At 37.1% G+C, this 11173-nt stretch overlaps 1 protein-coding gene across 4 annotated transcripts in view; it reads right to left on the bottom strand.

The window, feature by feature from the left end:
* The window catches only part of LOC107092921 (ankyrin-3-like), a 168710-nt gene that overhangs the window by 99813 nt on the left and 57724 nt on the right, over positions 1 to 11173 (bottom strand). For all 4 annotated transcript variants that reach the window (XM_015387702.1, XM_015387693.1, XM_015387642.1 and 1 more), the window contains 2 exons: positions 6527 to 6625; positions 304 to 489 (listed from right to left, as the gene is read on the bottom strand). In XM_015387702.1, coding sequence (XP_015243188.1) covers positions 304 to 489; positions 6527 to 6625 — 285 coding nt within the window. The remainder of the gene's footprint in view (positions 1 to 303; positions 490 to 6526; positions 6626 to 11173) is intronic.

The following is an 11173-nucleotide window of genomic DNA, read 5'->3' as shown; positions in this document are numbered from 1 at the left end:
TGCCTTAAGATGACATGTGTTGTGAATTGGCGCTATATAAATAAACTGAACTGAATTGAACTGAACATTGAAACATAATTTATTGCTCTGTAATCTACAGCTGCAGCAACTCCTAGTTATGAATTAAAGGAAAAGCCTTAAATTGGGTTACAGGGAAGTAGGTTCAGGCTGTTTGAAAGAGGATAGTAAAAGAGAAAGTAAAAGCTTGGATAAAAGAAAGGTCATGTTCTGTATCTCAAAGCCGCTCACTGACATGGCATCAGTACAGAAGCTGCATTGCTTTCGAGAGCTAACAGACTGTACCTTCGACTCCACATCTGCATTGTGGTCATTTTGGAGGAGGAGGGCTGCAGCCTTGGTGTCGTCTTTCCGGGCAGCTATGTGCAGAGCTGGGAGTCGGACCTTCCCTTTGGTATCGTTTTCCAGTAGGAGGGAAACCACCTGGTCATGGCCCTGCTGCAGCGCCACTGCCAGAGGAGTAAAACCGTCCTGTAAAAACAACAGAGCTAGTTCAAGACTTCATAGAATTTGTAAAAAGACAAGGGCTGATTTCAACCAGATTTTAATAATCAGTCAGACAGTTCAAGAGTGGTTTAAGAGGTTTGGCAATGTCTTGCCTAATTGGCTGATAAATCTGAACATCATCAGCAAAACAATGGAAGGGGATATTATGTTTTCTAAAAATGTAAGGCAAAATATAGAGATTAAAAATTACCAGAACTAAAACAGGTCCTTGAAGGACCGTATGAGTCAAAACAGCTGTGGAAGAACAACACGGCCAATTGGTTGGATATCACATAATCTAACCTCTAACTAATTAACTAATTACAAAACACTGGGGAAATTTAAAGGTGCTTATTACTACCGTTGCCAAGGGGTGAAAATGTCATATAAATACAGGACTTCACTGTAAATTATGTTATGTGGTAATGACAAATGCAACATTAGAAAACACATCCAAAAGGAAAAAAAAAAACTCTGAAAGCAGGAAAATCAACCGTTAATTAAGAAAAGCTCTAAACTAGCACTGCATAACTGAAATGCTTCAGCCCACAGGGAGAAATCATCATCAAATCATATGGGATTGTCATTAGGGGTGAGTATTCTCATGGGTTTTACTATAGAATATGTGTCACAATGCTTGGGTCAAAATATGATATCATCACAATATTAGACTTAGACAACTTTATTGTCATTTCACACAGAGTGAATACAAAATAAAATGTTGTTTTGTACAGATTTCATTGAAATTTCCATTTCTAAAAGTGCAGCAGTGATCAAATATAAACAGTGTGGGAGAAACAACAGCTTTTTTGCACCATGTTGTTTCTCCCACACTGTTTATATGGTACCTCAACTACAGATATGCTGCTGCGCCAATCAGCAAAAGTGCTCCACAGCTCTATCTACCAGAGTGGGGATGCAGAGGTAGCCCATTTTCTCTCATTGTTTTGGGTAAAATGTTTTGTCTTTTTAAACTGATATTAGGAAGTGAAAGATTAATTTTCTATTGGGCAGCTGAAAATCACAATATGTAGCTAAATCAATTTTTTCCCACACCCCTAGTAGGTATTATTATGAAGTACTGTTGACCAAATCATTATAATTAAACCAAAAAAAGAATGCCATCCAGAGGACATCTGAAGGAATGAAGAAAATATGTAACTTTTTAAACATTAATCTCTCTTAGCATCCAGTTTATGCCTCAACTAATCATCTAACCCAATCTAATCTCATTTTTCATGTGTTTGAAGTTTTAGCCTCTTTTAAATAGGTTGTGAAATTATTTAGTTATGTGTGGTTTGCACCCCTGGGCCACCGTATCTAACAGAAAAGGGTCAATAAATGAAGGATTCACAATATTCAGAAAGTCAGCTGAGGTTTATTGCTTTAGCTAAAATGTCTTAAAGGAAAATTCCGGTTTTTAACACTTTTAGCCCATTTTCTGTAGTGTCCAGGATGAAATCGAATGATCGACACCAAAATTTTGACGATTGGTCCTGTCTCTGCTATTTGGCTCATGCAGAATCCCCCCCTGGCTGCTTCAGAATGGCTTCCGTAGTGCATGTCCGATAATGTCCTTAAAACAACCTTAAACGTTCTTTTTTTAAAATATGCTACTCACCGGGTCGTCAGCGCTGTTCAATGATGTTCCAAAAAAAGTTTTGTGAAGAAAAACCGTTCCTGTCTTGTTTTATTTAGCATTTTGTAAATCCCAGAACTATTTTTTCCGATACATCATAACCGCTTATAAACTTCCGCTTCCCGTTCGAATCTGAAGCGTTGCACACTCCAGACCACTAGTTGGCGACGGTATCCTCTACCGTCAAACTCAAAGTCAAATATGTCCTCCTCAAGAATCCACCTTTCGTATTCCATTTTCAGAGTTTTTTAAAGTGTTTAACAGAGACGTTAGCACCTCGACGTCGGAGTACACAGAGTGAAGCAGAAACACTTGGGCCTTGCGAAAAGACTACAACTAATCGTAAACAGGCCCCATCTCCGTTTCCGGTGGCGGAGGGATATTGACTATTCCAACAGAACTCAATGGGATTTACAAAATGCTAAATAAAACACTACAGGAACGTTTTTTCTTTACGAAACTTTTTTTGGAACGTCATTGAACAGCGCTGACGACCCGGTGAGTAGCATATTTTAAAAAAAGAACGTTTAAGGTTGTTTTAAGGACATTATCGGACATGCACTATGGAAGCCATTCTGAAGCAGCCAAGGGGGGATTCTGCATGAGCCAAATAGCAGAGACAGGACCAATTGTCAAAATTTTGGTGTCGATCATTCGATTTCATCCTGGACACAACAGAAAATGGGCTAAAAGTGTTAAAAACCGGAATTTTCCTTTAAATTTCTCTGTACAAAATACTCTGATGCTTATATTCTTTACAGGATGCTAACCTTCCATTAGAAGACATGTATCTAAAAGTGCAAAGCATTCTAATGACCACTTAGCATCTTAGGCAGGATCTAGCAGTGTCGTAAAATTTGAAAAACATGCAGCTGCTAATGGACATTCATTGAAGAAGCTAACAAAGCTTGAATGCACTAAATCTCCTATTATGAGATAAATCAGAAAAGAGGGGAAGCAGCAGCGTCTCTCTGGGTCATCAGTGAAAAGGAAAGATTTCTCCTTAGAAGTTTCTACCCAAGTGACGTGTGTTTACACAGGGCACAGACCAGCAGGACAACACCAACTCAGCATCATTACACGCCCACACATCAAAGCTGAACGCTGCCCCCAGAGATCCTGCACAAAAGCGAACAGAGGCGAGCATCCGCACAAGCAAACACACGCCAGCATGCAAACACACACACATAATCTGATCCAAAGGAAACAAAGCCACACCCAAGGGAACATAAATATATTCAGATGCATACATTTGGCATTTTTTTTATGGTTTTCAAAGGTGTTGAGACTCTGCAGGAAATAACTCCTGTTTCATCAGACTCATTACACTGGAGATTCTTCGACAATAATGGAAGAAAAAGAACAACATATGCAGAGAGGTGTATCTGTATCTTGATACAGAATGCAGTGACTTTGCAATATTTTCCTTTCATAAAACAGCACCAATTAAATTTAAGCAAGAGATGCTTTTTTTTTATCACTGTAAGTGAAACTACAGCTCCTCCAATAGAGACGCTTATAAAAACATATAATATACAAAAAAAATCTAAACATAAAGATGATTTTTCCAATTTCTCCATCCTCGTGCTCAGCTAAAATGTTTAAAGCTGAATTATTAACAACACAGAATGCCTCCAACATAGATATGTTTGCAGGCATGAATTATTCACATGTATGTCCCACTGGAGGAGAGGGTAAGAGGAGGGGGAATGGTGGGATGTGGTGGAAAACAGGTTGAGGAGGAGTCGGGTGCAGACAAAAAAGGGAATATTCAGGGAATAAAGGAGGGAGTAAGATGTGGAGGTGTGTGATGGAGCAGTTTGTATAAATGTCAAGGACAAAGCTCTGAAAGCACATAGATTTCCAAAAAAGGAACATTCACAGGTTCAAACTGATTTAGGAAACAACTGGGTAGATTTTCATCAGGCAGGCTCTGCTAACTTTCCTTTTGTACAAATCTGAGGGTGTTGTACATCCACCCGTTGGCAAAGATCCTCCATGTTTTCTTTAAAATACCAGGAAAAAAAGTTAAAGTTAGCATTGAAGCATTTTAAATCCCTGTTTTTCTGTTACATATGACCAATCATACACCTCTTAAAAATAGTTCCTCCTTAAGCTAATCTTCCTGGCCTCATCACAGGTGGGGGCGACTCAGAGTACAGACAGTGGAGATCCAGGGGACGGACATTGAGATACTTTTGGAGTTCAGGGGGTGGCGGTGCTCTCTATGACTCTGTTGTAGCATCAGCCATCATCCATGGAGCTCTCTGTTGGAGCAGTGGCTTATGTGTAGCTGAGAGAAAGCAGCTGGATAAGCTCAGGAAGGCCAGCTCTGTGATTGGATGCCCTCTGGACTCAGTGCAGGAGGCAGGAAACAAAAGAATCCTAACTAAATTAACATCTCTGTTGGATAATGTTTCCCACCTCATGCATGAAGCTGGTGCAGAACTGGAGAGCTCCTTCAGTGACAGACTGCTGCATCCTAAATGCACCAGGGAGCGTAATAACAGATCCTTCCTCCCAGCTCTATAACCACCACTGTTCCCAACAACCTCAATAAGTTGTTACATTTATGCTGATTTTGCACAGTTTCTACCTTAGTCAGTTAAATAACATGCTGCTGTAATTTTTGCACCTCTCTTATGTTGCTGCTATTTAATATCCATTACTGTAAAAATATAATGGAAAAATATTTATTCTCTCACAGTTTTTATATTGTTAAAACACTCTACAGTACAGTATTTTTTTGTTTAATTTATTACTCTTCACTAATATGTTATTCTTATACACTTTTCTAAGGTCCACATTTGTGTGAAGATTTTTCTGCAATCTTTTTGCCGCTGTAAACACCAGAATTTCCCCATTGTGGGACAATTTTCTATTATATTCTATTCTAATATGTTGAGCAAAAACAGCAAACATTAATCGGACATTAAAAGGAATACTGATCACATTAAAAAACTATTTTATCCAAAGTTGGTGTTTTATTTTTAAAGAGATAACAAGTTGCAGCATATGGTTCCTGCCCCTAAGAAAAGTACTAGATACCATCTCTTTTTATTACCGTTAGTCATTTTTTTTTTTTTTTTCTGTTGTGTGTGTAGATCAATACAGATAAGCCTACTTGCGTTAGTTTATGATACCTAATATGGTAAAAAAAAAAATACTTTTTAATTTAACATCCCAGCAATAAACTCATATATCTGACATGTAAATCTAGTTTGTCTTGTGTTGGTTTTAGTAGTTGTGATGAACCATTTCTTTTTACCTTGTTATATATATTTTTTTATGAAAGATTAAAAGAAAAAGCACATTGCTGAAATTTAAAAGTGCAGAAAAACCAGTGAGGTAAAAAAAAACAAAAACAAGTTTTGAGGCCCTTTACCTGCAGTTACAACGCTGACTAATTTGGCCTCCATTTTAAAGTGCAAAGATGAAAGCAACTGTTGAAAAAAGTGTTCTTCATTTATGTAGCATCAAATAGTTAATTAAATGTAACAACTGTAAATTGTTTGATGGGAAATTACTTTTTCGAAATGTAATTTTAACTACAGATAAAACTAAAACATTTTGGTTTTCAAGCATCCTCCCCTTTTTCATTGATCCTCACCAATGCTTAATGGGTTCATCTGCAGCCATCTGCTGCTAAATTAGATAAACACCTTCTTTCCTCCAGAAATATCTCCCACAACTTTATCACTGTCATTTTTAATTCTTTCCCTGAGAGAAAATCATGAAATCTTTGAAGAATTATTTTAACTTAAGTGTGAGAGGAAAGCAGTATTCTGGAGTTTTTCTATTTCTATTATATTAATCATATATATTTTTTGGAAAAAATTAAGGATCTTTGCGAAATTTATATTAAATCTGTTGTTTCCACAAAGGGAAATATGCACATAAACTACTAACATAAGTTTTCAGTAAAACACATTATTTGTAACCTAATAAGATGCCATGTTTGTCTTAGTCATGCAAAGCTGGCAGTTTTTTGTCCTGCTGCAGATGGCTCACTCACAGCGCTCTGTCTGCTCACGTCACAGCCTCATAACGTCACTGATTTCTCCCTGTGCAGGCAGCTGAATGAAGCCAAGGTCACTCTGATCAAACGTCATCCTCACACCAAACTCTCTCTTTCTCCGTTGCACATTATGCTCCCTGAAGCAATTAATCTAAACTGTCGTTTCCAACATCTCAAAAGTGGGCCACCACTAAACGGCATCCGTTTGGCACAGAGAGACTGGTAATAATGTTTTATTTTAATTACGGGCTGGTAGAATGAGGGCTGGGACAAGTCTCTAGCTGTTAGAGATGCATCGGGAGCTGTGAGTGTGCATGTAAACATGTATTACATTGCCAGTGCTTGTATGTGTTTTTTTTTATTACCTCGGTTGCGATGCTCTGACTGGAGCCATTGTCAAGTAAGAACTGCACCACCTCCAAGTGATTCTCCTGCGCTGCCATGTACAGCGGAGTAAAGCCATTCTGAGAAAACAAACAGAAAATGATGTTTAACATTAACATCTGAGGCAGTCTCACTCTCAACATGCTTTATTCATGGCCTCCTAATCAGTATATTGATATTTCACCCTTTTTAAAATTCCCATTAATTTCACATGGGTTCACATGTGATTCCTGTATCCCTTAAAATGGAATACCTGAAGCACAATGTGCGATCCCATTTCCACATATGACCACGCATTCAGCGTTCCATTCAAATTTCACATGTGGATTTCTTGATTGCATGTGCACCACATGTTACCATGTTTCCCCCATGTGGATATCATTTGATTATTCTCTGTGCAATACCCTTTTCACATTTATAAAAGTCAAATCATGTGTGTGTCATGTGAAAAATCAAATCTGAATCACATGTACAGTAGAAGCACATGTATATGTGTGGTTTTTGAAAAAAACATGATATCATGGGTGAAATTCATAGGACCTTCTGTGCAGAATTTCCACTATGAATAAAAAATTATTGGTATAATGCTGCACAGATGCAAAGTTAGGACTTCTATTAGTTGCTCTGTGAACATGGTGTTTACGTTCTACAAGACGGTGCTGCTAGTTCATGTCGTGCTTTTGCCCTTTCTGTGATTGTCGGTTCTTTTTAAGTTTTCTTTTTGAGTTTTTAGTTACATTTTCATTTGTATCATTCTGTTTTTTCTAGGTAATTGGTTTCTTTTCCATTTTGTGCCATTTTTGATGCATTTCTGGTCGTATTTGAGTTCTTTCTTGTTTACTTTCTGTTGCCCCCTTGTGCCAGTCTCCTTCCGTTAGCTCCCTTCTAGATCCTTCTGTCCACACCTGCTCCCAATCGGTTGATTACTCCATTCTTTGTTCTGTTTGCCATATATACTCCTCCTCTGCAGTTATTGTTTGCTGGATTCTCTTCATTCCTTTCCTAACCAATGTGTTCCCCCTTTGTTCTGGTTCCTGTTTTCCTTAATTAGCTATTTCTGGAAGAAATCTGCAAGAAACCACCTCAGCTTCCGTGTCTGCATTTGGGTCCTATAAAAAACCTCCACACAACCAGACACTTCAGTTGGTTTCACTTTCTTCAACATAAAGAAAATCTCTGCCATTAAGTTTGTGTTTTGTTTTTCTCTTAGTTTTGTTTTCTTTCGTTTCCCATTAAAATATGCAGCTGGTTTACTGGTTCTCTGTCCAGTCGTTTGACTTTCCTAACCTCTTACACCCTAAGGGGGTATAAATAAATTTCTGCCTGACAAAAACACACAAAAGTAAATAACTTATAGCCTCAAAGCTATTAGATTTAAGAAAAAACGTTTGGTACGTCTGTAAAGGTAAGATGTCATAGAATGGTTTTCTGGTGTCAGCACCATTGTAGCTTTGACCCTGCCTGAAATATTAGGGACAAAATACAAAATATTTTGCATTTTTTGAACCTCGCCAAAATTTTCTTTGAAATAAACATTGCAAAACACTACCAAAATATTATTTATAGCACAAAAAGGTAGTACAGACTTTTAAATCTAAATGTTGTGTAAAAATATACCAAATTTGGACTCAATCAGATGAATCATATTTATTTTAGAATGGTATTAGTGAGAAATTTCTTAGGCGGAGAGGCCATTTTGGCACATTTATCCATAAATGTCACCAAACTGTGCCAAATATGTTTTTTACATCAATACTGGGGGTTTGGTAAAACTACGAGGTCATGTTGCAGCTGGACCCGCCGGTGGGTCCGTAGGGTTCAAGGGGCTAATACATAGTTATCATGTCTCTGCACTTCCTGACACCTGACTTCCACAAAATGTGAACTGAATTTGAATTTTTGACTGATTCCTTTAGAATAAATAAGTTAGGTGAGTTATTTGAACTGAATCTGGACAATATTTGTTCTTCAATTTGTTGATTTTCACAGAAAAAAAAAATTAAAATCAATATTACTTTAACTGTCAGGTCATTTTCTGTTCATTAAATCATAAGGATTTTCTTTTAAACACATTTACTCAAACAATAGCTTTTTAAGGATCATAACAGCCACTTCAGGAGATACTGTAGGCAGTGACTGTGCTTATATACCAGCTATATTCATTGAGTCATTTTTGAAAACATCCTATGTCAGATTTTTGTATATGAATTATATAAACCATGATGTTTTTTAAAGTCCATCACCCACGTCTCACCCAGAAGCTGTAAAGCTGGATGTTTTTAAAGCAAAGGGAGCTGTGGTAGCTCGCTCATGATGTGCGTTCTGTCGCCTCCACACATACCTCACACCTGATAGCAGTGGAGATAAAAGCTGACCTGCTGCTGAGGTTACTGTGGAGTAGGGTTTGTTATCGAGAGGTTCCTTCTTGACGTTTTAAAGGGGAACACTGCAGCACTTACTGTAGTAGTTGTCTTCTTTAGAGATTTCAACTATTTTAAGTGTATAATTTAACTAAATGTCCAGAGGTTTAAAACCATTGTTCTTTTCATATGAGCATGGTAGCATATTCTGAAGCTTTTAGCTTTATAAGCTTTACAAGAGAAAAAAAGAAGACGTTTAATAAAAAAAAAACTTTTATACAAAAGAAACATTTGATTATCTTTAAAGAACATCTTTGATTTTTACATTTAGCATTTAGATGATTTTAAAAGATGGGCATTTATAACAACAATTTGAGAATCAAACACTCATGCATGAATTTATGGAGCTACTAATGCCTTCATCTCTGTTCTCAGTGTCTAACCAACATAAAATGCACATGGTGGTCCTCAACACCCTGATTCTTTTACCTCTCCTCTGTGTTCTTAGTCCCCAGTTGGTTGCAGCTGGTCACCACTCCTACTGAGGTGGCTTTAGCTGCAGATCAGAAGAGTTGTTCCTTTAATCTTTCGTCAAATATCATGGGATATGTGTGGGGAGGAAATGTGGGCAGTTTCTGGAAAATTTTGTCATTTACCAAAAAAAAAACTCCTTCTGGCTCAGAAACCTAAATGTACAAAGTTTCCTCTTAAATCTTGTAAGACATATTTATCATTTATTTTGAATTGATCTAAAGAACAAAAAAGAAAAACAGACTAAAAAATAAAATAATAAAACAAGATGGTGGACTTCTAGATTATGACTTTTCAGATTTATTGTTTTAACCTTTTTGTTTGTTCAGGCAAAAACTGACAGTCTAATATTCCCCAGATTCTGAAGCAGTCAAGTAGCCACCAACCATCATACTACCACCACCATGTCTAACTCCTGGTATGATGTTCATTTTACCAAGGAGGCAATGTTTTCACTTGTGTTTGTTGGTTTGCCTGTTAGAAGCATTACTTGACAAGTTAAGAATTGATTTTAATGAAATATTTACCACAGGTGCGCCTCATGTCAAATAACATTTCATAGGTGTAATTCACAATATGGGGCAAAATTTGCTTCTTGGATTTCTGTGCACTTTGAGTGCTTTTCTACTTCTATTCTAAGTTTTAAAATCCGTTAGGTATAATGGACTAAACACCTTCCTGGTGAAGGTTCTTGGTCATCAAGGTAATAGCAATTCCAAATGTTTAATTAGAAAAAACACCAAGATTACCTAACCTCTGTTCCTGTAGCTGCAGATATCTACAAGCATCTTTAAATATTTCAGACAAACAACAGATGTAATGGTGTCTGATTGTTTGGAGAAGTCTGATCTGCATATGTATACAAAAGTAATGTATAGAGTCCAGACTGCTCAAAGCTGGAAGCTTCTCCCTTTTTAGCTCTAAACTGAGTAAGTTCTTTGAATAAATAGCTTAATGTCTTCAATCGAAAGAACTGAAGTCCAGACGTTTTATTTTTATTCAAAGATGCTTTTTAATAGTTGCCTTCACTCAAGTACTACTTTGTTTTGTCAGTGTACAGATATTTTTGTTTTCTTTTCTAAAAACCTTTAGCTCATCCAGTTCTTTCAGAACTTTCCTCTGCAGGCCATTTTGCAGAGTCTCAGTGCATTACAGCTCATGTTTACGTCATTTGTGAATAATAGTTCTCACTATGGTCTAATTGAGTTTCAGGGCCTTAAAGCTGTTAAAAAAACATTTCTAGTTGCAAAACCATTTGTTTCTAATCTGTTTTTTTTAAATATATATACATTTTAGGTTTGTTCCTCTCCTTCTATTTAAGGGATCTGTTGACTCTACAGTTTATTCAGTAAATAGGTCTGATTTATGCTGATGAAATTTAACTCAGTTTTCCAAAATATGTTGCCAATCAAATCCATGTCCTAACAAAACAGTTTTACACATAGAATAAGTTACATTTTAGTGTTGCGCTGATGCCATTTTTTGGCCCCGATACTGATACCTGGCTGTGCAGTATTGGCTCATACCGATACCATCTTTTGCCATCATGGCTTTGTCAAGCTAACCTGACTCCGCCAAATGGATTTGCTCCGTATATCTATCTGGAAACCTTCCGTTGAAGAAATTTTGGGAAGGGATGAAAATACTGGTTATCTGATTGGCCTATGTTGGTGATAGACGGGCCAAATAAACCAATCAGATCAACGAAGCATATGACGTACTAACAGAGCGACGACG

Source organism: Cyprinodon variegatus, unplaced genomic scaffold (genome assembly GCF_000732505.1).
Source record: "Cyprinodon variegatus isolate N-32 unplaced genomic scaffold, C_variegatus-1.0 Scaffold18, whole genome shotgun sequence".
Taxonomy (NCBI): Eukaryota; Metazoa; Chordata; class Actinopteri; order Cyprinodontiformes; family Cyprinodontidae; genus Cyprinodon; species Cyprinodon variegatus.
The sequence above is the reverse complement of the archived record's forward strand: the minus strand, read 5'-3'. Positions and strand labels throughout refer to the sequence as shown.